Genomic DNA, 25807 nt, shown 5'->3' with positions numbered 1-25807 from the left:
TTTACATCTTCACTATGTGTACCAAGGAACACGCATTATTTCAGCAATGCCTCAGTGAGTTTCGCCCCCAGAAGGGAAAGTAAGTGAATTCTGGGAGAGATTTCAATGTGTCTTGGACTTCTTTGTAGTGCATTTCCCCTTTCACATTGATCGACGTGGATGTTTTGGTATTGTTCCCTTGTAAAGCGCTGGGGCAGGTCCACGGGCGGCAGCAGCTTTGCCATTGTCCTGGTATCCCCAGGCTTAATAAAAGCTGGCTCAGGGCCTGATGAGACAAATAAACAGGTTTGTGTATTTAGTTTTTTAAATTACAGGATAAGGAGGAACATGGATATTCAATCCATTAAGAAATAACTAGGTGGGTGATTCACTACCATTTGTGTAAATGGCACTAACTCTGGTCTGCCTGCACAATTTATTAATACTTCACGGGAGGAAAAAAAAATTATTTTAATCTCATAATGGATGATGAGCTGTGAAATTGCTTCTGCAGCAGCTGGGCACCCTGGGGGAGGTGCTAGATTGCACCACATTATGCAAGCGCTCCCCACATCTCTGCCTTCCTCGTGCTAATCAGACACGTCAAATCTGGGCGATGGGGAGGGGGTGTATTCCTTCTGTTGGATTTTATTACTTTTTTTTCTTTAATATATGTAGTTTTCTTGTCAATTTGCTTTGGGGGTCCCAAGTCTGACTTTGGAAGCGTGTGGGCTCCAATCTGAGCACGTTTGCAGTAAGCGATGCTTTGGGCTTCGAAGGTCCTGGCCTGATCCCTGCCGCTGCTGGCCACACTGGCCTGGTTCACAATGTTAAATAACTAGAAGTTTAGCAAAAGTACTGGGAGTGACCCAGTTTGTGGTTTCACCTGGCTGATACTCTCATTTTGTAGACAAGAGCACCAAGAGCTGTTACTGTTGAACAATGGCTTTGCTCTGTCTGGGACCATGAGCAGTATCGACACCCCGAGTGCTGTGAAGATTCGTTTGTGTGCTAAAAGGACAGCCTGGGGTGAAGTACAGAATCACAGAATCGTTTTGGTTGGAAAGGACCTTTAAGATCATCAAGTCCAACCATTAACCCAGCACTGCCAAGGCCACCACTAACCCATGTCCCTCAGCACAACATCCAAACGGCTTTTAAATCCCCCCAGGGATGGTGACTCCACCACTGCCCTGGGCAGCCTGTTCCAAGGCTTGACAACCCTTTCAGTGAAGAAATTTTTCCTGATCTCCAATGTAAACCTCCCCTGGTGCAACTTGAGGCCGTTTCCTCTCATCCTATCACTTGTTACCTGGGAGAAGAGCCTAACACCCTCCTTGCTACACCCTCCTTTCAGGTAGTTGTAGAGAGCGATAAGGTCTCCCCTCAGCCTCCTTTTCTCCAGGCTAAACAACCCCAGGTCCCTCAGCCGCTCCTCATCACACTGGTGCTCCAGACCCTTCACCAGCTCCGTTGCCCTTCTCTGGACTCACTCCAGCACCTCAAGGTCTTCCTTGCAGTGAGGGGCCCAAAACTGAACCCAGGATTCGAGGTGCGGCCTCACCAGTGCCGAGTAAAGGGGGTGTTCCCTGCCCTTGTGAAGTACTTTGGTTGCATATGGGAAGACAGCACACGTATATAGTGATGAGAAAAAAACAGGTGTAGTGCAGGACCACTTAGGAAAAAAATCTGGATTGGCCCCTTAGGCTTTAGCAAGGGATTTGCAGTGTTTGCTTCTGCAGTTGTGCTGATAGCGTGCTCTCAGTTGGACATGCGTGTCCCAACGCCTTGCAAACAGCAGTGCTGGTGGCTGCAGATGTGCCCTGGGGTGCGAGGACCGCGCAGGGCTTCATTTGAAAATTTGTCTTTGCTGATGGGAGGAAAAAGAAATAATCAGGGCACATCTGGGAGAAAAAAAGAATTCAAGGTGGGTTGTGTTGCCATTGTGGTTTTGCTGGAGGATCTTGCTGCAGATGTCTAGGTAAAGTCTGTACCTGTGGCACAGCGTGTGGCTCTGCTGGCTGTGTGCAGAGGGCAAGGACATATCCCTTGAGAAAAAACTCTGAAAAACGTGCGACAAAGCATCCACGCAAAGTGTGCCACGAAGGCTTTTTTAATCCCTTAACCCCACACCTTCAGTTTTGAGCAAAAGGGAAATGCTCTCTAAGACGAAAACCGAAAGGGGACAAATATGGTAGAGAATATAGTTTCCTTCTGGCTCTGGGTCTTTTTTCCTCAACTGAAGCCAGGTTGAATTAATTCCTTAGAGTGCTTTTTACTAATTCTTCCTTGCATGCACTCCATTACTGTTTTCAGGCCGCCTTATCTCTTAACCTGCTTACAGTGCATTATACATCATTATATAATGGACCCTCGGCTCAACACGAAATACCAAATCCGTACAGTCCAACAATGAGTTTCTGTGAAGTGCACTGATCTTATTATGCAAGTTCAGCGTGCCATGAGACAAAAAAGGCAATTATGTAAAGTCTGTACTCCTCACATAATTCCCAGAAATGCATGATATTCTTGAGTAGAATAAGATTGTGTTCCTTGCATTCGCTTCCAGGAGAGATACTAGGAAAGAAATAAAAAGGGGTTATATTAGTCTGGCCCAGTCAGTCTAATTTGAGATCCCCATCGTCTCCTCTCTCACTGGATGTGCAGTCCCTTCAATATACTTTAAAACAGGCAAAAATCAGTATAAACAATTTTAAGGAGGCTGATTGTGGGACAGATGACAGAGGGTACACTTTGCCAACACGGAGCGGAGCTTGCACATCTCCTAGCTTTCCCTGGAGCACTGCCACGTTTGCTTTGAAAAAAAGATAGGGAAGAATAACCACAAAAACAGGTAGTGAAATGAAACTGTTCTCTTGTCAGTGTGGGCAGGTAACTAAGACATAGGTGAAGCTAGATATTACTAAAGGTGATCCAGGAGCAGCTACGGATCAAACATGCCCTACAGTCCTGGCCCTGCTTATGAAGATACAACAAAGAAGTTTCCAGGAGCTCTGGTTATTGCTGACGTTTGCATAAACCAATATTGAATGCTGAAAACGCTGTCAGCAGACTTTGAGTCTTAATATTCCATCTGCTTATTTGGAAGTTGAAGGGACGTGGTGTTGTCATACTGAGTTCAGCCTCCAGAGCTGGAGGTGGAGGGGCCAGGTGTAGCACCTCAATGTATGCCGTAACGTGAACACCCCAGCATGGGCCAGGACAGCATGGGGCAGAGGAAGGTGATGCCTGGACGTGCTCTGTCTTGTGAAAACAGCATTTCAGGAAAGTAACAACAGCAAATCTGCAAAGTGGTAGGTGTGGGTGAATTTTAGTAAGGAGCCTGGGGAAGTCCCTGCTGCTAGATGTCGATGCCAAGAACGTAAAAGAGATGCAAGGAAGTGGAAGGATGATAAAGCCAGATGAGGTAGGTGAAAGGGAGGGAGGAATTTTCTGTTCTCTGAGGAGCTTCCGGAATTGTTTGCTAGGGAATTTTAGTTCTCCTCCAAAATGCTAGCTAGAATTGGATAATTTTTCTGTTTGATCAGAAAAACTGCTGGTCTGATTGCTTACGTAGGTCTTAAGTTCTTGGGAGGATTGTACGTGGTTGTGGGTTTCCACTCCTCCCTGCAAGTTGGTTTTGAGAGCTTTTCTCCCCAGGATGTACTTGGTGGCATGAGAAGGTGGATCTGGAGGGACAGTTGTCCCAGCAGGTTCAAGTGGAGCTCTCTTTTGGGACATGCTGTGGCTCTGACGGGGCCCTTCCCTGCACTCTCTTACAAGGCAATTCCTGCCTTGCAATGAAAGGAGAAAAGGCATTTTTCTTCCTCTTTTTTCCTGGGGATAACTACTTCCAAAACTCATTTTTGTCTGTGTCACTGGGGAATTAGAGGTCTCTCTCTCTCTCTCTCTCTTCCCCAGAAGGATAAACGCAGCATAACTAATCCTTTATATACCATTGCATGCTGCACTGCTGCTTCCATGCATGTATATCTGCCTTTATGGTAACTGTAACCTTTTCCTGAACCAGAGATTTTCCTGAACAAGAGCCCTTTGGGATCTGTGTGGGCTTTCCTGGATTCATTTTTAATAAACACAATAATTTGACTGCCAACCCATTACCTATCCCCTGTTTGTTCTATGGGATAGTCATTTCCATGCCTGCAAAAACCACTAACTCACAGGGCAATCAAAGGAAGAATGACAACCAGGACAAAATTGGTATGTGTTGTGATAAACCAGTCCATCTTCAGCATCATGCACCGTAGCTTTATACATTGCCTGTAAATAATGGCCTCAAAAAGATATTAAATCTTTAGAAAAAATCAAGCCTAATTGTAACTATATTTTTGTTTTCCATTTTGGTTTATGTACAGTATATGACTTTTGCAGAGACATTTTTATTCCAGGAAAATGACAGGCCAACAAGAAGCCATAATTGCACTGATTTTTAGAAGTGCCTGCATTACTACAGATCTGATGTACTGCAAGACATGAATCAGAAAAATTCTATTAAAAAATCTCTTGAATGGCTGACACAGGAGTATTATCCACAATGATTAATTTGACTTGGTCATTATGAACACAGACAAGTCTGACAAAATTGCATTTCATTCCCCACTGAATTCATAAAATCACTATACACATAATAAGAAGTTATAGTTCTCTGCTATCCACTATTCTTGACAGGATTCCAGTTCTGGATAAGATACTGATTAAAAAAAAAAAAAAAAGTGGGGGGAGAGAGGGAGTTGGGAGCCTTTTTAAAAGCCTACAATAGGCCTGATTTCTTTTGCTATAAATTGTTCATAGAACTCAATTATTTTTAGCTTTTTTTGGTGAAGTGCTGATGCAGGTCAACCGGAGCTTGGACAATATAAAAACTGACTCTAATCTCTTATTTACATGGAAAGGGATGTGGCAGAAATGCACGCGCGCGCTTCACATCGTGAATCCCAGGAAGCCCAGTTGGGCTGTACCTGAGGGCACGGGGCAGGGGCTGTCACCGCTGCTGCCTCTGTTCGGCCACAGCCACAAGTAAATCCTTACTTAGATTGAATTTTGGGGATTGTCCATCATACAGATGATTATTAATAACTGGTAGCTTGTTCTACATTTCCAACCCACATAAATGAGGTACCAGTGGACGGGTTGAGGCCAGAGAGTCCCAAAAATGTTGTTTCTGGCTTCAGTGGCACGTAAAACAAAAAGCACTTCGGTGAGCAGCAGAATTGGGTGCGTACCTCCCAAAACTTCATCTTTCTGAGTGAACTGAGATTTCTTTCTGTTCCCTCTGAATATTTCTGGCTGGTCCCTTCACAGCCCCTGTCCTGCTGAGCACCATGGCACCACATCGCAGCCATCCCTTCACTGCTGTAGCAACTGGCCAAGGAGATCAAATATTACTGGGGCAAGCAGGAATATTAAGGACCCTGGTATCTCCCTTCTGCGCTCGTGTGGTTTTATGAAGCTTGTAGAAAGGAGACTTCTTTTGCGCTGTAAAATTTGGTTGAAACCATCTGGCAGGCTTAGCTTTTGGAAGACCCACGGCTGTGTTACTGCATGGGATGTGTGTCTGTAGGAGATGGAACAAGGTCAACTCATGTAGAGTTGGAAGGTGAACATCCAGCTCTGTTCAAAGGCGGAGCCGTGCGGTAGCGCTGCGGTTGAGCTGGAGGCTGGCTTTCTGCTCCGGGTTGTCGTAGCGTGCAGAGTCTGCATTGGATAGGAGGGAATGGTGAGAAATGGGGAACAAGGAGACGTGTGCTTGCTTTGGGTGAACGGATGTTTGTTTGGGATTTAAAAACCCACTACTACAGGTATGGAAGAGGAGCAGAGGTAGGCAGAGCCCAGTTTTCCTGGCTGCCTGCTGCCCTGCTGTGCTCCCAACCTCCCCAGTGTGGCTGCCTGTTACTGAAGATTGTGCAAGTGCTTCCAATGCACATTTGTGTTCATGCAAGAACTCATTTTTCCCTTTTCAACCGCATTCCCATAGTCAAAAACCTGAGCATGTGAAAATTAATGTAAAAGGGGCTGGGAGCACTTCAAAGACAATTTGTAGATTGTATATGACTGACTTAATAAATACTTCTTTACAGTATTTATCCAACTCTACCCAAGTAATTCATTGGCCCTGCTATTCACTCTGGATCTCCGTGTGCGAAGATGAGGCAAATCAATTTCCATTCCTAAGACCCAGAGCTGCTGACATGGAAAATCAGTGCTACTTCACTTCTTGGCACGGAGCTTTGGGAATCACAGGTGCGAGCGCAGCCCTCCGGCATCCCCCCACCCCGGAGAAGTGGTGCCGAAGGGGTCAGCACCCCTGCCCACAGCCCCCGGGTCACCCTGCAGTGAGCACCAGGCCATTTGCCTTGCTGGCCCCAGAGTATTTCACTGTAGTTTGCAACGTCCAAGTGACTTCCACCTTCTCCTGCCACCTGAGCTATCATTTCTGTCCCCATGGGTTCAGTGCTTTGCACCGGGCAGAAAACCTCTGTGGTTCACGTGCTGGAGAAACGTATCAAAATTCCCTTCTTGCAAATATGATCATACCTGGGCTGAGTAATGTGTGTGGTGGGAGAGCAGTTTGGAGGCTTTCAAGGAAATGCAGGGTAGCACCTGGGGGTGTTTAGTCTGGAGAAAAGGATGCTGAGGGGAGACCTGATCGCTCTCTACAACTGCCTGAAAGGAGGGTGTAGCGAGGGGGGGGTCGGTCTCTTCTCCCAGGTATCAAGTGATAGGACAAGAGGAAACGGCCTCAAGTTGCACCAGGGGAGGTTTACATTGGAGATCAGGAAAAATTTCTTCACAGAAAGGGTTGTCAAGCCTTGGAACAGGCTGCCCAGGGCAGTGGTGGAGTCCCCATCCCTGGAGGGATTTAAAAGACGAGTAGATGTTGTGCTGAGGGACATGGGTTAGTGGTGGCCTTGGCAGTGCTGGGTTAATGGTTGGACTCGATGATCTTAAAGGCCCTTTCCAGCCAGAACGATTCTATGATTGTGTTTGGACACTTCCTCTTTATACGGCCGAGATCTTCTCACAACCTGGTGTGCCCTGCAGCTTGTGTGAACACTAGCACATGGTGAATCCTTTTGTATGCATGCAAGAGAAGTAGAGAAAGTCTCTGTATGAAAAAGCAATGTGCTTATCTGGCTTTTGACCCGATCCAGTGCATCGTCCAGCTTTGGTGCCATCAAGATACCCCACAAACCACCTGGTTGTTTTTCTGCAGCCGCTTTCCCAAGCTGCACTGGTAGAGCTCGTGGTGCTGGTAGGAGAGGAGTGGTAACCCTGGGGCCACAGCCCTCAGTCCCCAGGACCTGCTGCCATCCCCATGTCCAGCTAGGCTCGAGTGGGAGGGTGGGGATTGCCATTGCTGCTTGTGGGATGGTGTGGGCAACCCATGACCGCCGTGTCCTTCCTGCTCTTCATGCACACCAGGAGCTCAAGGTGTAGCCCTTGGTCATACCTCTCAGGCTCACAAATAGCAGTGTGTTCCTCACTTTGCAGACCTGCCAGGCTGTTTTGGTCTGCTTAGACCCATCTAATCTCTGAAGTGTCTCGAGGGTCACATTCCTACGGCATTAAGCTCTTGCTTTAGCTGGAGGAAAAACCTGGTTAGTAGATGAGGGATGGTACAGAGTCCATGGTGTTTTGTGTCATCTGGATGATTAGGGTGGGATGGATCATGCCAGCCTATGTATTTCCTTGTACCTTACCAAGAATAAATGTTCTCTCTTAGGCTCATATTTACTGTTGAATGTTATTTGACAGGGCAAATATTTACCTGCAATAATACTGCAAATCTCTATCCTTCTCACTGTGAATAACATTTCTCTGAATCAATGCTTGGCTGCAACTCCTGGCTCCTTGTGGATAGTCACACAGAACATGACTCAGTGGAGAATTGGGGTCACTGGACGTTTGCCATGCTGCTGAGGAGAACGCTTTCCCAGGTCCTTGGTCAAGTCATGTCCTCTATGATTAATACCAGCTTGGTCGTACCTGCTGCAACACCGTCCTGTGGCATCACCGCGCAAGCGTGGGGCACAGCCCCAGTGCCAAGCTCAGGGCAGTTCGGTCCATGCCCGGTGCCTGGCCCTGCAGCACGGTCCCTGTAGCTGGGGCACAGAGATGCACGGGGGTCTGAGGGCAAGTGGGACATCAGAGAAGAGGCACTGTCCCCTCTCTGAGAGCGCTTGGCTCGACCCTGTAGCTCCATCCCGCTGCAGGCAGAAGCAGGGTGTGATGCTCCAAGCAGCACCCATTTGCCCCGCAGTGTGAGCCGAGGGGGGCTTTGCAAGAAGAGATTGTTGTTTCAGCTGATTTCAGTGTTTTAATTTGAAGAGGAATAGCATGTAATCGCAACAACTGTCATCTGTCTGACAGTGGAAAACCCTAGATCCTGCGTGGGTTTGTGTACCGTAACGGGCAGCCCCTTAGCAGGGCGAGCTTCTCCACGCTCGCGTTTGGCGTCCTGGTGGGATGAATGGGTTCAGACCAGCTCACTAATCTAATTTGTAAAGTATCCTTAGAACATATAATTGGCCATTTAATTTAATTCTAATTAACATAAGAATAGAAAGTATAATCTGCGGCGTAGCCCACGTGGTGGTAGACAGGGGTGTTGGGTGTCACTGGTTTGAGGTGACGGCTTTTGTGCGCGCGGCGTGAGACCACCCTTCATGGGGACAGAGACATCACTTTGGACATGTCAATACGCACAGTGTGTGACAATAGATCACCCCCTTTCCCACCCTTCAAGTGTCTATCTGTCTCACCTCCCTTCCTTATCTTTCTAGCGATCTATTTTAAACATATACAGAATAAACGCGGCTTACTTTGGAAAATTGTTCGTAGCGATAGGGTGTAAAAGCTGGCGGGTGCCGAGCCTGATTATGTTGATTGGATATTGTCTAATCTGATTTTGATTGTGTACAGCTTTGATTGTAATTTTGATATGTCTGCACAATACTGTAGCTGTTCGGAAAGCTTTGTGATTTAAACAGGTCTTTTTTCTTTTCTTTTTTTTTTTTAAGCCCGGCTGAGTAGAGCAGAGGCAGAAACGTGCAGGGGGGGGTGAGCAGGGCGACGGGGCTTTTATGCTCCTTACAAAACCACCTCAAAGCCCTCCGGTGAGCTGCTCTGCAGCAACACAAGGAACTTGTAGTTTTGAAGAGAGCTTTAGGAAACTTTGAGTGGGTTTTACATAATTGAGTTAAGTACAGCAAAGCCACTTGCTTATATACCTGATACCAAAATAAACCAGTCGGAGGAACAAGTTTGCTGTGCAATGATTTATTTAAATCCCTTTCTGTAAAGCATGGAGCGAAATCCTCTTAAATAACTGGGAAAGAATCAGTGTACCTCCAAGAGCGTAGCCCAAATGGAAACCTGACTACTGGAGGTATTAAATGGGATCTATCTGTCTGCTGTTGTGTACGTCCTCTCAGCCTCCTGCCTGCCCTGTATAATACCGCTGCTAGACAGAAGCTGGCTGGAAAAACAGCTGGGCTTGAATTTCCCCCGAACAATAACTGTTGGTACGGAGCTACCTCAGCCCGGGCTCCGTCTTGTGTTACTTGCATACTCCTATTTCCCCACGGCCAATGGGAATCTCAGGCGGACGCGAAGGGTCGGGTGGGATGCGCATCACCTGCTCTTTTCTCTGTCTCTTTTTGCAAGGGGACGAGGGGAGGCGAGAGGTGGGGGTTCAGCTTAGCAGAGGATGAGCTGCTCCCAGCCCCAGCTGGGGGTGAGGCAGGAGTGACCCCTTACTCTGACACCCCACAGATACACGTCTCTCCCATGCAGTGCCAGAGCAATCCCACTGGGAGCCCTTCCACCCATCCACAGATACCTCCTTGCTCCCCGCTGCCTCTGCCCCTGACCTCTGTATTCTGGTTAAATATGAGTTTTATTTTATTTTATGAAGGATTTTCTCCTTGCAGTCTGGGGTGATGAAGGGCATGGATCCGAGCGTGAGCTCTGGGGCAATGGATTAATAAAGCCTACAGTGCTTAACTGGTTTTGCACACATTTGGGGTTTTGCTCTTAAATCAAGTATTAGGTCAAAATCCAACCATGAAACTAGGTGATCTGGGAAATTTAGCTTAAAATCCATGTGTATAATACTACGGCTAATCAGAATTTTGTATGCTATCATCATATGTGAAACAGTAGATGTTGAGAATAAGCCTTCTCTGCCAGAGACTCATTATATTCTGCTTTGATAATTAATAATTTTGGATAGATTCACACTTACATTTATGAAGCAAATATGGTGTTGTCTGAAGCGAAAACAATTGCACAGGTGCTATAACATATTCTTTCTCCATATAAACTGGAATGCTTAGAAGTAAACAAGCCACCAGAAAACACGGGAAGCGCAAGGAGTACCAGCATCTCTGCGTGACCGTGGTCAGCTCGAGGGAGCATAGGCAGGGAGGTGAGAGAGTGGTTGTCCAAATACAATTTGGATGAGGGTATAAGGAAGGACAAATCTCCATGTGTGGTGGAGTCATGCAGGCTTTCTTTAAAGGGTTTAAAAAAAAATGTGACGACTGTGTTTCCAAATCTCTCTCCAGTTGTCACTTCTGTGCTGGAGTTTGTGAGGAATCAATGGGAATTTTATTCCCAAGTACTAGTTACTTCTGCGGAGCGAATTCTCATAAAAACTCCTGAAAATACAAACTGTCAATATTGTAAGAGCTGAGCTGGGTTCCTAGAGAGGGACTTTGACTTAAAAATGCAGCAGCTGGTTGGGAAACAGCCGTGATCTTTCATGGCTATGGGCTCTGCAAGCATCACTTGCCTGGCTGCGATCTGGGCATGGAGGTTTCTGCTGAGGTTTTGGTGAGCTAAAGATGTGCTAGAGGGATGCAGCATGGTGGAGGGAAGCAGGGCGGATGCCCCAGGCAGATCTGAGGTGTTCAGGGACCCATGGTGTCCCTGAGGGATAGTGCAGCGCTGCCACGCTCGCTGCCCTGTTCCTACGTAGTTACGACCTGATGGTGTCCAGGGCTGGAGATGTCTTGTTTTATTAAAACAAAACCATTTTCACTGGAATGTGCTTTTGTGTTTCTTACACAAATCATCACTTCCTTTGCTGGAGCAACAAGGCAGCGATGCATCACGAAATGTCTTTTTGTGTTTCAGACGTATAACAGTCAGAACGAGAATAATGAAGACTATGAGATCCCTCCCATAACGCCTCCTAATCTCCCTGACCCTTCCCTCCTGCACTTGGTGGACCACGAAACTGGATATCACTCCCTGTGCCACAGCCTCCCTCCGAACAGCCTGATACCGGCGTACCCCTACCAGAACATGGACCTGCCAGCCATCATGGTCTCCAACATGTTGAGTCAGGATGGGCATCTTCTCTCCAGTCAGCTACCCACGGTCAGTGATTATCCTCTCTTACTTACTGTCTTTCATTGAAGATGCTCTATATGCCGTGTTACGAGTTCAGTTGAATGTAGAAGGATGTTAACGAGATGTTTGTACTAGGGATTGGAAGAGCTGGTGATGCAGCCCTGCCTCGCTGTGCTGCTGCCCACTAAGGTCGGGGTATGATGGCAGACGCTGCAGTCACCTGCATGGCCATGCTCGTGGTGGCAATTTTATGTTTCCAGTTTGGCACCACTCAGGAGCAGCGGGGAAGGTTATTTTCCTCTGAGTACATAATATCCTCACTGAACCGAGCAAGGTGCATGTGCTCCAACACCGTGTGAAGACGACCGACCGAAGCCCCTAGTTCATAGCCCCTACGCCTTGCATACTTTCTCCTACTGGGAAAAAACCCCAGCCCGTCACCCCTGGGTCCTGCTGCCAGGGTGGCCCCAGTGGCATCAGCAGGAGGAGCACGGATGCTCCATGAAGGGAAGGCTGTCCTATTGATTTCAAGGGGAACAAGATGCCTCTTGCACTTGCAAACTCAAATTCCCTCTTGGCTCACGCCGTGGCAAGGGGATACCTTGTGAAGTCTCAAATGACTCTTCTGTAGGGATAAATAAGGTGGGGATAATGAAGGAAAGTGCAGCTCTGGGAAGAAACTTCAGGGCTAATTAGACCTTATGATGCTTCTGTATCAGCAGCACCAAAGAAAGGTTGTGACTTGCTTTTGACAGGGGTATTGAATTAATACTGTTACTGTTTAATAATATTTTCTTCTTTAACAGTTTAGCCCTATTGTTAGTTTTCAACATTGTTTCTCTCATTGATTTTCATGGATGCCGTTGGAAGGCATCAACGTCAGTTAATTTTACTTAAATAGCATGCCTGGGAGTCTGCCGCTGCACTAGCTGGAGCACGTTTGGTGTTGATTGCTTGAATAGATAACAGTCTGAAAGGTGGTGATATTTAAATATTTAAATGGGATATTATCTCTTAGTCTAGGAAAATCCCAAGGCTTTCTAAGGTCTTGATGCGTCTCCAAGTTTCATTGTTATCATGTTTAAGAAAAAGATCATGTTCTGCCCATCAATATTGAATACAGGCATGTTTCTATGAAATTAAATATTACTTAGGCCTCTGTGTTAGCTTTTAGATTCTTAGGTGATTAAAACATTCATTTCTGAGACAAAAAGAGTCAATTTCAGATGAAATATTTTTCCCTGGTTTAATTTAAAGCACAGCCCCTTTGCCTGACCCCTATTTTCATAACATGATAATTTTATCCTGTGTTGATTGTCTCATTTTTGAGAGGTGATATTGCACTTATAAATCACTTTCTAAAATACCTAAAGAACCAAGAATAGCGGGATTTATTAAGCAGCTTCTGTACGTCTGAAATAATTTATTTTGGAGTAGTCCTTGGGAAATGTTCTCTTTCTTACTTTATGGTACTGTTTTACAAATGCAGCGTCGTGATAATAAATCAGGACTGAGCCAGAGAAGATAAGAAAGGGGCTTAGTGGGCTGTAAATGTAGAATAGAGAGATTAAGATTTGTTTGCCCCTTACCACGAGAATAAAAAATCTAGTGAACCCTGAATTTTCCAGCCGATAGTGAATTGAAAGTGTTTAGTTTTGAGTGGAAACCCTTGGAGCTGTAATACATCTTCAGAGGTCCCAGCAGCGAAGGCAGTAGATCAGGGAGCGAACTGTGTTGGAGTTTCAGGTCGAAATTAAATCACAGAATCGCAGCCTGGTTGGTGTTGGAAGGGACCTCTGGAGATCATCCAGTCCAACTCCCTGCCAAAGCAGCGTCACCTAGAAAAAGTCCTGCTGCTCTTCGCTGCAGTCCGTACCAGTTTTTGCACACACAGCCATTTCCTGCCTTGGCTGCCGTGTCTTTTGGGTTGAATGCAGTGAGAAATGACAAACAATTCAAGGTAAAATGTTTAGTCGTGGGTTAGACTTTTCCTCTAAAAATGTAGCCTTGGGATTTTTTTTTAAGGCAGCCTCATGAAAAAATCTCGAGCTGCTGAAAATACGTGAGCTGGGGCTCACTGAGAGCTACGGGATTGGTATTTTCCTCTGCAGCTCAGAAGTGCATAAGGAAAATACAGGTGCAGGCTGCTGTCCCCTTTGGCGTGTCTCTTGTCCTGGGATGTCCCAACATTATCCTTAGATTGAATTAAGCCTCCCAGTGCCTCTGCAAAGGAGGAGGGTGCTGCTCCCCTTATGCAGAGCAATACCAAGTCAGAGGCGGGTTTAAATCAGCGCAGAAATTCCCACGGCAGGATGAGAGCTGGAGAGTGAAGGTGGGTTTGCTGTGGGCCAGACCCTGCTCCTGGCTCCAGCCCATCCCTGGGGTGTCAGGAGCTGGAGCCCCTCGTTCGAGCAAAGGAGCTGTACCCTGATGGGCAAAAAACAAAGCCACGGTCACCTCTACCTTTCCTTATCCCTTCAACATCGTCATCCCAAGCACCCTCCGCGCCACCAGCCACTGCACACTTCGCTCTGCCCCGTGGACCAGGTCTACCTTTACATAACGTGGCTCTTCCCTGCTGTTTCTGTCACTTCATTTCCTTATTATTTGTTTTCCCATCAGTTTTTAGAGGTCAAGGGAGTTTTCAAACACAGAAAGTGGGGTGCAGGGAGCTGGAGAGGAGAGAAGCAGGGTTGAGTGGACAAGAGTAGGCAAAGAGATGGCAGAAGATGTGTTAGGAAGAGTGATGGAGCAGGGTGCAGGGAGGCTGAGGAGGAGGCAGGGCTGGCTCATTTGGGGAAGACGTGTTGTATTTTGTGTTGGTGACAAGAAACAAACAGAAAATTCTTAATACAGTGGATTTTTTCTTTTACTGTCCTCTCTTTTGCTATGGGAAAAGAGGAGGGAAAGAGGAGGAATGGCAGGAGGGAAAGAAAATAGGAGAAAGGTGATTTTCATTGAGAAATGGGAATATTTAGGAAAAAATAATCAAAGAGGAAAAAAGATGTTTTCCTTGGAAAGAGAGTGACTTTGCCCACTGTGAACATCCCAGCAGTGTTACAGTGTGCACAGGGAGACCTGCTGGGCTGGGGCCGTGCTGGGGCTGGGACCTAGGGGCCACGGGGACGTGGGGGAAAGCAGGGGAGGGGGCAGAGAAATGCCATGAATCGTCGGCCATCGCCACTGAGGTGTGGTGCCCGCTGGGTTAAGGAGCTGCTGTGAAAAAATGAGATTTCAGAAGGGATTTGGCAGAACATATTTGACAGAAACAAAGGGTGATCAAGGTCAGAGCCCAAGAATCTCCAACGCAGCACAGACGTATTTCCATAAATATTAGATAGCGTCTGAGCGGGCTGGGGGTATCTGCTTATCAGGAGGGACAGTGCCCGGTCCCTGGGTGCTGCACCGGGCTGGGGGGAGCCGGGAGCCCCCGATCAGGGGGACAGCACCGTCTGGAGCCAGCCAACACCGCTCAGGAGCCCCAACTTTGTGCTCCTCCAAGCCTGGTTGAAGGACGTTGCCATGCTGGGACATGCTGAAAAATCAGCCTATTTTCCCATGGCTCATGTTGTGGGGCTACAGCCACCCCGCTCCTTTCCTGCTCTGCCGTGTCCAGGTGACATGAGGGCAGAGCCATGTATTCTTGCGTGGGGGAAGCATCGTTTTGGACACGTGGGAGCTGTTATGAGCAAACATTGGCTTTGTAGCAGGTCTGTAAAGTTTGATTGGAGAGACTGGCAACTATCCTGGCATCTGCATCTTCCTGGTGTTTCTCACGGCGAGAGATCTTTGTGACTATTTTAGAGGCACTAACATTTCCTTGAGCCCAGGGGGATAACTTTTTTCTGCTCACAGCAAGCTGGAGCATCAGCTCAAGTGAAAAAAGGCTGCAGCCACAGCTTGGAAGTTCTTTGTTTCAGTTTGTTGAGTGAAAGCAGATTATTTGAAAAATATTGAAAAACTCCAGTGCTGAAAAGCACATTCGTGGTGGAAAAATGTCAAATTTCCAGTTACCTGTGGAACCTGTTCACGTAGAGGGGAGAGAGTAAAGGGTGTATGGGGGGTGAATTGTAGTACCAAGGATGAGTGCAGCTCTGAAATTCCTGAAGAGCTGGTTAGTTGACTTTGCAATCTGAAGAGCTGTTTCCCAACGCTGTGGGGCTGTGCTGTGGAACAGAAAGGAAAAGAGTAAAACAGCTCAGCGGTAACCCACCACCCTGTCCCCCATGTGGGAAATGAAAAGGAAAAGTAGCCCTTTCTCAGAGCTGGGGTGTGCATGTCCAGGCTGTGGGGGTGGCATAGGGCTCCAAGGAGGAACATCTCCTCTGGTGCCAACCAGAAGACCTCGAGCGAGGTCTTCCTGCAAGCAGGTTGCAAGACCAACCCCCCAGCCAGCTCTCTTGGCTCCGCAGGTCTGTCCCCAGCTCCCATCCTTCCCAAGACTGCTTCTCCCCATCAAACGCAGCCGAGTTTCTTATTTACAACCTGGTGGGAATCGCAGCAGTTTTCTCTGGGTAGCCCAGGGTACAGCCCTAGGAAGGCGGTCAGGGTGCTCGGCTGTAGGCAACACGGTTGGACGTGGCTGTACAAAGCCGACGGGTGTTAAAAGTTTTCCAAAGGAAGATATAAGAAAGAAACCAATTAGATGTTGCCACAAAAGCCAAGTAAGAATGCCAGTCTTTTATCTAAGTCAGTGGGAATCCATGATCCTGGTGGGCAACACAACTTACGTGTTGTGAGTAAATACTTCCAATACATAAATACTTCGACAATTTTAAATCGCTGCCTGTTAAAATAAGTTATTTACAGTAACCTGTATCCCCATGTACATGCAGCAGTGCCCTTTAGAGCAAGTTGATACTCACCAGAAGAGCCTTAATAAATAAACAATGAAGAGTGGTGGTTGGGCAGCGCTCAGCCAGCTCCGTCAAACCGCAGGCTGGCACCGTGGCACGGGTAGCAAAAACTTCGCAGAGTCCCCCCGTGTTTCAGTCCCGGATAAGTTTGCACTGGCAATTTTGTGTTGTGTGCTTTAGATTTTGGACTAATTTGTCTTTCTGCTTATTAATGGTTCAGTATTTAAAAACTAAATGCCCGAACATGAGCCCTTGGTGGAAAATAGTAATAATACAACCATAGGTGAAGGGTTCTTTGTATTAAACAGAGCCCTGTTTGCAATTCCCCGCTAGTGTTTTTCTCAGAGGCAATAAATGAAAGAAATATGTCTTTTTAAATTTTATAAAACTCAGAAAAATGGTTTTAAACAGCTTTTCTTCACCTCCTATAATTATTTATTTTCAAACAGTCCTTCAGGGTAATGTTCCGTTTTCTTATTTCACACTCCTTTTTCTCATAAATGAACCATCACTTCAATAAATCATTATGAAAACAGAGACTAACACAAACCCTGAAAGGTTGAAAGATTTATGTAACACATTTATGTTTTCCATTTTCTCATTCTGGTACTCCACTGCTAAAGCTAAGCTAATAAAAGCTGCTATTAATATTTCTTGTTGCCTAGCAACCGCAGAGAGGGAGTAATAGCTTTAGCTAGAAAAATAGATGACCGATAAGGAAAAATTCAATTCTTTTATTATCTCAGGGGAAAATGGGCTTTTACTGGAACATTATGATGTACGAGTGTGAAGTTGAATACAAAGGGTATTTTTTCAGTTGTTTTTCTATTTTTAATGAACGTTATTTTACCTTCACAAACTCGTTTAAGGCATTTGCCCCACCTACTTGCGAGCTTAATTTAGCAACACCCACACATGCTTCTGGCTTTAAGTATCTGTTGGCATTTTCATTTGAGAGCCTCCTTCCCTCCACGCCTCCCCCCCGAGCTTTATCGCTTGGTCATAACATTTCACTCCAGGTCGGAACCTGGGAGACAAGATTCCCAATCAAAGAGTCAATTGTTCTTGTATGTATTTAAAACCAGGCTTGCTCAGAGGAAGGGGCACGTATCGATAGTTACTCTCGGAAGTTTTAGGCGCCGTGGCTGAGCTGTCTGTGTTTGGGGAGAGCAGGGATGCTGCTGCTCCTGCCCGTGCTCTCAGAGCGACGGCTGCACGCTGGAGATGCAGGTGCAGAGCTGGTGCCTGCAGCACCTATTCCTATGGGAATATGGGTCCTCTTCTGAGCTTCCCAGTCATCCCAAACAGCAGCACAAGCTCCCTGGAGAGCAGCAGCCCCTCTTTTCACATAGCTGATGCAAGTGCTTCTGAGTGGTCCCTGCCAAGTGCTGCTGGGAGAGAATCAGGGTGATGGGAGTCACAGTCAGGTCTCAACTCTGCGAGTGCTCAGACAGCAGCAGAGCTTACGAGGGTTGGGCTGTGCGTGAGAAGAGGGAACCTGAGGAATCAAGCTTGTACCAGTGCGCTTGCGTGGTTGGAACTTGGGTTCACCCACGGGTGTCCCATGTCTGAGACAGGAGAAAGTAAGATGTCATGATACACTTTTCACCGTAGAATCACAGACTGGTTTGGGTTGGAAGGGACCTTGAAGATCATCTAATTCCAGCCCCCCCTGCCACAGGCAGGGACACCTTCCACTGGACCAGGTTGCTCCAAGCCCCATCCAACCTGGCCTTGAACACTGCCAGGGAGGGGGCAGCCACAGCTTCTCTAGGCAACCTGGGCCAGTGTCTCACCACCCTCACAGCAAAGAATTTCTTCCTCATATCTCATCTCAATCTCCCCTCTTTCAGTTTAAAACCGTTCCCCCTCGTCCTATCACTCCATGCCCTTGTAAAAAGCCCCTCTCCAGCTTTCCTGTAGCCCCTGCAGGTACTGGAAGGTGCTAGAAGGTCTTCCCGGAGCCTTCTCTTCTCCAGGCTGAACAACCCCAACTCTCAGCCTGTCTCCATAGCAGAGGTGCTCCAGCCCTCTGAGCATCTTCGTGGCCCTCCTCTGGGCCCGTTCCAACAGCTCCATGTTCTTCTTATGGATGGCTGCAGGGTCTGGCTGATGCTCAGCACCTCTCAAGCCCAGTTTCCCTTTGGCATATCTGTATGGAGGTGGGTTCTGAGACCTGCAGTACCCACAAAGTGCTTGGTGTTTCCTGGGAGGTAGCAAAGGTCTTCCTGAGCTTTGCAGGCTTCTGCCAGCTGGTGCCGGATTCTTGCCTGGGGGGATCTTGTGATGTGACAAATTCCACCTGGCACCTTTCAAAGGATGAGCTGCTTGGGATTACTGCATCCTCTGGGAGGTCTCACCCTTAGGAGATTTTCCATGATATCCACCTATAAATTACTTTTGTTCTATGTTATTGCATCACTATTATTATTTTTATTACAGTCACATGCTGTAACAATTGTAATGTCATGTATATTTTATGTACCTGGGCCAGAGCCACTGGTACTTGACATGGTGCAAAACCTACAGAGAGGAGATACCTTGGAGAACTTACTACCTACAGAGGCAAGACAGAAAAATAATATACAGGTGCAAAGTAATAGCCAGAGGTGCACAGGAGATCTGCAGCCTGTAAAACACATGATCTAGATTTCTTCTTCCCCGTCCATCCTTCTTTGTGCTGCAGCCACTGCTACACGCTCATGTCCGCCCTTTTCTTTCTGTCCCGTAACAAGGGGATGTAGGAAAGCATTAAAATGTGCTCTTACCTACAGCACTGCATCGTACCGTGCTGGAAGGGTCTTGCACAGCGGGAGCCAGCGTGTGTGTGTAAGTCTGGCTGTGGAAGTGTCTCTCTTGTCTGTGTCTCTTGTTTTCATGCTGCAAACTGGGTCCTTATCTCCCCCTACTCATCACTCGGCCTGAAAGACAGCAGGTCCCATCCCAAGGTGGTGTAACTGCTGCTTCCAGCGAAGCAGCATCTCTGCGCCACGTGGCCATCTGGTTGTGCTGCACCTTTTAACTATTCCATAGAAATTCATCTTCCTAATCTTTCTTTTCCTCTCCTTGAGCTGGTCCCTATCTTTCTGATAAGCGGGTGGCTCCGGGGCAGTCCCACTAGTTAAAGAGTCACCTTATCAGCCATGAAATAACCGTGCCGTACCCACGGGGAGGGTGCACACGTTATCCCCAGAACATATGTCACGCGAGATGGTCCTTCTTGTTTGCACTGGGCTGCGCGTCGCCTGCCGTTAAGCGCTTGTGGAACAATTTGGTTTGCTTTTATAGCGATTTAGAATACTACCAATTGCATTTAAGTTCGCATTTAAACAAACTTCTTTGGAACAATAATCAGCACTATAAATAAGCAGTTTGTGTAACGCCAGCGAGGAGGCTCGTTGTGAACAGCGTGGATGTATTAGTAGTGTAATTAAAGTATCAATTACACCGTGTTGACAGTTTGCCAAATAACTGGCTTTTGCGCACAGTAAACTTAATCACTCCGAAGTCTACTCCCAAGACCTGATGCAATCTTGATGCCAAACTAGCACAACATAAAAACAGCATTTGCTAAAGCACAGCTTCAATATTACTTTGCGTAATGGTGCTGCACTCCATAGCTGGTATCATGTTCTGGAAATTATCTTTTAATGTACAATTTGTATTGCTGAGAAATGTCACTTACTTTGCACAACGTCTTGCCAACATAAAACTGAAGATTTATTCCTGTCATTTTTTTTGTCTCCTGTGCCACGTTGATAATAAGAAGTCTGCTTTATGTGCGTAATGCTCGTGTCAGTTTTGAAATTTGGGGTTTCATAAAAGGCAGTAGTATAAATAAAACATGATATAAATTAAAAATATAGTGGAAAATAAAATCTGTGAATTACAGTAGCAGATGAGATGAATACGGCGTGAAGGAGTTTTTCAGAACAATATCAAATAACTGGAGTAAATACGTTCAAGGGGTGGGATGGATGCCTGTTACTTAGCCTAGTTTTAGCGCTTTAGATTTAGGATGTGTACTCCTGCAGGATGACATTTTTTTCCACTTCTTAGCACACAACCCCACTTCAACAGTTTTTTCTGGGTGAGGTTAAAAATGCATTGTGCCAACATCAAAAAATCCAGCAAAGGAGAATATGAAACCTCCATGTTTTGAAAAATTAACTAGAGATTTGGGAGAGCATTTCTTTGGAGTCTGGGATGTGGCTTGGGGGAAAAAGTGCCCAAACGTGGCCAGTTCCCCATCTCCTCATGCAGGTTTGGTTACCTTGGCCCCAGGAGCTGGGGGCTGGTGCCTGTATGGGCTTTCCCCAGCTGCTCGGGCTCTGGTGTACTTGTGGGACCATCTCTGCCACCTCCGTCCCTCCTATCACAATTTGTAAAAATGTAGGAAACCATGTCAAAAGTTAGCATTAGAAAAGATAAAAAAGATTTGAGATAAACCTTGTCAGGCCGTCTTTGCTTAAAGGTTGGTGGTCTTTGGCGCAAAGGTTTTAGGTCCTGTTTGGATCTCAGAGACCCCAACCACTTTGGGAACAGTAAGTAAAGGTAACACTAATGTGTTTCCAGGGTCTGTCTGCAACCGAGTCCTGTGCTTCACTGGCAACCTAGGCTATGCGTGTCTACCAGCACTGCAAAAGTTCATGTGAGAGCTGCAGTTTCTTGCTTCTTCCTCTGCCTCTTCCCGGATGTGCTCAACCCTCTTGCAGCTGGTCAACCAGGATCCGCTTCCACCCTCCCCAAAATACTGTCTTTGTGCTTTATTTTGTGCACATGGGTCAATGGTGAAGGGGATCTGAGAACTTATTTTTATTTGGGTCATGCATAGGAAAGTAGAGTCACTTCCAGGCAGCAATAATCCCCAAAGCACGTGTCTCCGTGCCTTGCCCCGCATCCATCCCTGCTCACTGCTTGTCACATCTGTCGGCGTGGGGTTACAAAACGAAGCTGTGCTTTCATTGCCACCTCTCTGGAGTGACAGTAGTGGTCTAATGCGGGGAAGGTGGCTTTGCCAAGGAGACAGAGCTCCCTCCATCCCACTGGATGCTTGTGCCATATAATCCCCTCGTTCGCTGTCCTTTCCGTCCCGTGCTCTGCTCCCCTCTTTGCGACCTGCACTCGTTTCCATGGCAATAAGGAGGAGATGTGGTGGGTGTGGGTCTGCGCCATGCAGAAGGGCCTCCGAAAGGCAAGTGAAGGTTTTTAATCTGCGTCATAACCTCTGCTGCACTGTCAAGTCTTCATGCTCCCACATGTGTTTACACCCCACATCATAATGCAACATGAAGCCTTTTTTGAAGTGCATCAGGCAGCTGTAAATAGAATAATTTTTGCCAGTTTCAACCAGCAGCAACTTGGATGCAGAAAACCTCTGTGCTGTCAGTTATCCCACCAAATTAGCATGTCTGGCAACTCTTTGCCATCCGTCTTGCACATTTTGATCAATGTTGCAGCCCATCTTTAATTGCCCTTATCCCTTAGATCAATCATATTTATCTCTTAGCTGTCATTTGCCTCCTCTTTGCATGTTACCAGGTTGCATTAACCTGCTCCAGCCATTACTCATCACCCTGGGTTTTCCTTGCTGACAAGGAGGGTCCGTGCAACTTTGAGGCTCGTTTCCAATCAACACACATGCTAAGTTCCATGACTTGCTTTTGGTCGCCTTTCCAGAAGTTTCATACTCAAATGGTCCTGCAGTGGCTGGTTTTGGAGGCAGAGCCGGTGCCGTCCCCACAGCTCAACTGCCGCCAGCACATGCCCAGGGCAGGAGAGCACAAAAGGATGGAAATTTCCACGGCTTTTGTTTCAGCTGTAGAGGTTATGATGACTATTCACTGCTGTAGGTGTGCACACGTTAAGTCTTTTTTATTATTTAAATGGGAGCCGGTTTTAGAGGCAAATAACAGAAAGTGCTTACAATAAAAATAATAGTCTGTAACAGGCTTTGTTACGCAATGAGGTGATCAAAGAGCTGCATCAGCCACTCGACCGATCACTCTGAGTGATGGGAGAAATAGTTTCTAATTGGTAGGTGAGATTTCCTCAGCTGGTAGATATAAATGGTAATCCCAGCCTTTTCAGAGGAGTTTTCTCCTGCCTGTGGACTCGGTGGGGTTTGCTGTCAGATGGTGAAGAGCAAGGGAGAACACAAACGTGAACCTTGCGTCAGATTTCCCTTTCTTCAACGAACACTCCGAAGCTCTAGCTGCATTTTACCAGTGGGGTGGGTGTGGATCTGGATAGGTCCAGCTGCCAAATTCTCACCCCCCAGGTGACCAAAAGCGTTGAGCCTCTGAAGCACACCCTGAAAAACACAGCTCCTGGCAGTCCTCTCTTCTGCGTGAGTGGTACAGGCTGAAACACTTTACATCCCCACAGCCCAGAAAAAACGAAGTTACTGTTTAAATGAAGAATGCTACTTGAGTCCTGCCTCTGTGAAGAGGTGTGGGGTGCAATGTCAAGAGAAATTATAATGATTGCTACAGATGCAGCTTGTCACAGAAAGAGAAAAATGTTTCTGCATCTGATGCATGGCAGTGAGCCAGTAGGTAATGTTAGATGTCCGAGTGTTTCACTTCAGCTCTGTTGGCTGGAAAACATTCCTTAATGCTCTGCGTGGCTGTTATATTTGTCTCCCAGCTCTGCAGAATCCCATTAGGAACCTTCCATTTACACCATGAAAATTGTTTGGTCTCTCTGAACGGCCACGCAAGGGAGGGAGAAGTGTATTGCTGCAATTCTTCAACATCTGTAGAAATTGCCAGCGTTATACTTCTCACTTATCTCTCTTGCAGTGGGCATTTCTCATTATGGATCGAGATGTCCTGGAACCTGCAGTAGGCAGCTGTTAAACACCATGGTGCTGTTAGAGGCAGCAGGATCTGCTCCCTTCCCCTCCAGCTGCCGGCAACGCAGCACCCAGGGCAGGCATCCGACAGAGAGGCACTGATGTTATGTTGTCTGAAACCTGCTGCTTTTGCGTTGGTTATTGCTTTGGAGTTGGAGTCCAAAGGCAGATATGTAGTGGCCACCATGGGCAGCCCCGTGATGGGCATCGTGGCCTTGCAGCTTGGGGCTGCCTTGGACACAGTTCCCCCCACTGACCAAAACGCCTCCCATCTGGTTTCTGCAGAAACTGGTAGCAGAGCAAGTGGAGATCACGGGATGACTGGCAAGGTGCAAAGGACATGCCTTCTTGAATGCTGTGTTCAGTTTTGGGCCCCTCACTACAAGAAAGACCTTGAGGTGCTGGAGCGAGTCCAGAGAAGGGCAACAAAGGTGGTGAAGGGTCTGGAGCACCAGTGTGATGAGGAGCAGCTGAGGGACCTGGGGGTGTTTAGTCTGGAGAAAAGGAGGCTGAGGGGAGACCTTATCGCTCTCTAGAACTGCCTGAAAGGAGGGTGTAGCAAGGAGGGTGTTGGTCTCTTCTCCCAAGTAACAAGTGATAGGACGAGAGGAAACGGCTTCAAATTGTGCCGGGGAGGTTTAGATTGGATAGCAGGAAAAATTTATTCACCTAAAGGGTTGTCAAGCATTGGTGGAGTCACCATCCCTGGAGGAATTTAAAAGATGAGTAGATGTGGTGCTGAGGGACGTGGTTTAGTGGTGGGCTTGGCAGTGCTGGGTTAATGGTTGGACTCGATGATCTTTAAGGTCTTTTCCAACCAAAACGATTCTATGATTCTTCTTGTGTGAGGTGGATGAATTTGGGGTGACTTGAGGTGTTGCAGCAAGAAAAGGGAATAGCAAAGAGTGGGGTCGGTCAGGGAGTGGCTGTCCTGACCCAGGATGTTTTCTATGGAGGAGAAGCACATTTTGCCAATCTCTCCTGTTCTTTATTATGTTGTTGTCTGGCTAACGGGAGAAAAAGCAGTGATTAAAGATCCATGCACATCATGATTTGTTGGGGTCTCTCAGGGTTTTGTTGTTGTTTATGCTTTTTTATTAACGATGCTGGATGTAGGCGGTGAGGAATAAAATTTGAGGGTGACACAAAGAAATTGGACATATTTGGGACAGGAGAAAGGGAATTCAGAGAGATTTAAACATAGGAGGGAAATGGACTGCAGGGTTGCCAAGGCAGTTTGCTCAGTGTTGATAAATGTGAATTAATGCAAATTGGGGAGAAAAATATTCACTACTCATAAAGCTTGCAATGTTCTAAATTAACTTCCAGAAAGTACATGGGCTGCTCCCCAAAAAACCCTGCGCAGGGACAAGGTGTTAGAAGACAGGAGAAATTCATGGGGGATTGTTGGAGAGTTGTATGCTGTGTACAGTGCTGGTCAGCCTGTCTCAGGCAAGAAGGAGAAGGGAAAAAAAGAACCTCAGAGAACAGAAACAGAAATTATCATGGGCTCTACCTCTACGATGGCAGATGGTAAGTTTAAGAAGAGGTGAATAAAATAACAGAAATTATAAAAGTGCATAGAACAAACAAGCCAGAGCAGCTAGATCAGGAATATCCCTTAACAAGGAAACTTCACAGGAATTGCGATTTGGAAGTTCAGAGCAATAAAAGGGAATACTTTTCTCCACACAGGCCAAGATAAACTCTGGGACTCACTGTTCCAGAGAGGTGAAAATGAAAACACCAAAAATACATTTTTTAAATGTTTATGGAGGTACCAAAAAGATGGAGAGTTCCTGTAGTAAATGTTAAAATGCATGTTGGTGGTGAGGAGGAGGTAGTTGTTACACGTAATAAATCCAATGCTAATTTCTAACTGGAATTAGTCTGAAACTGAGGAGCACCAGGTCCCATCTCACCCATATCGTGTCTCATTCGGGGTGAAGTGTGGTGGAATTGGGCTGTGTCTGCTTTGGGCTACTGATAACACTTTACACCTACTGATTTTGCCGTAGACCATTGTTAAAAAAAAAAAGACTGAATCAATACTGACTCTGCTGTCCTTGCTATGTAGCCACGCAAGCCAGATCTGTGTAGTTTCCCTCTGCATCCAAAGCCTAGATCCTCTTTACCTTGACAAAGTAGGGATGGAGATTTGGGCACATTCCCAAATTAAACCTCATAGCATTAGTACCTTGTTATTACTTGAGACATTTTTAGTGTGTCTCATCAGCATCATTTTCTCTAACGCAGAGACAGTCTGTCCCATTGCTCTTTTCCAGTTTGTACTAATGCCAGCCCGTTGGGATAGACCAGCCTTTGCAAGCCACCTCTTTGAAGGTGCATTTTCCACGTGCATGTAGTTTGCATGTGCAGAAATGTTCTCTGGAAGAGCCAAGCTCCAGTTGTTAACACAGCACAGATTTCATGTTCGTAGTGCAAAACATCCATCTGCCCTTGCCAATCCACCTGCTTTATCACAGAAGGTTTCTGCCCAGTACTGGAGACAATCTGGCACACAGCTCCAAATTTCCCTCTAGCTGGGCTTTTTCATGGCATGTTTCCAGTTCTATATCAGTTTTCTGTGTCTGTCCTAGAGACTCTCTGATTATTTTAGCCTGTGTTTTTTAGCAACAGTCTACAGACAGTTGGCCATCTGGTTAGCAATAATCTGAAGGAGGAGGTGGCATGCTTACCTGAAGTAAAATCACTTCCCTTTCAAGATGAGTCCTGT

General features: G+C 46.6%; 1 protein-coding gene across 1 annotated transcript in view; it reads left to right on the top strand.

The window, feature by feature from the left end:
* Positions 1-25807, top strand: part of TOX2 (TOX high mobility group box family member 2) — a 153987-nt gene that overhangs the window by 79837 nt on the left and 48343 nt on the right. Inside the window, exon 3 of the mRNA XM_068419755.1 lies at positions 11140-11385. Coding sequence (XP_068275856.1) covers positions 11140-11385 — 246 coding nt within the window. The remainder of the gene's footprint in view (positions 1-11139; positions 11386-25807) is intronic.

Source organism: Nyctibius grandis, chromosome 28 (genome assembly GCF_013368605.1).
Source record: "Nyctibius grandis isolate bNycGra1 chromosome 28, bNycGra1.pri, whole genome shotgun sequence".
NCBI classification, from domain to species: Eukaryota; Metazoa; Chordata; class Aves; order Nyctibiiformes; family Nyctibiidae; genus Nyctibius; species Nyctibius grandis.
Note: the sequence above shows the minus strand (reverse complement) of the source record. Positions and strands in the feature narration are given on the sequence as shown.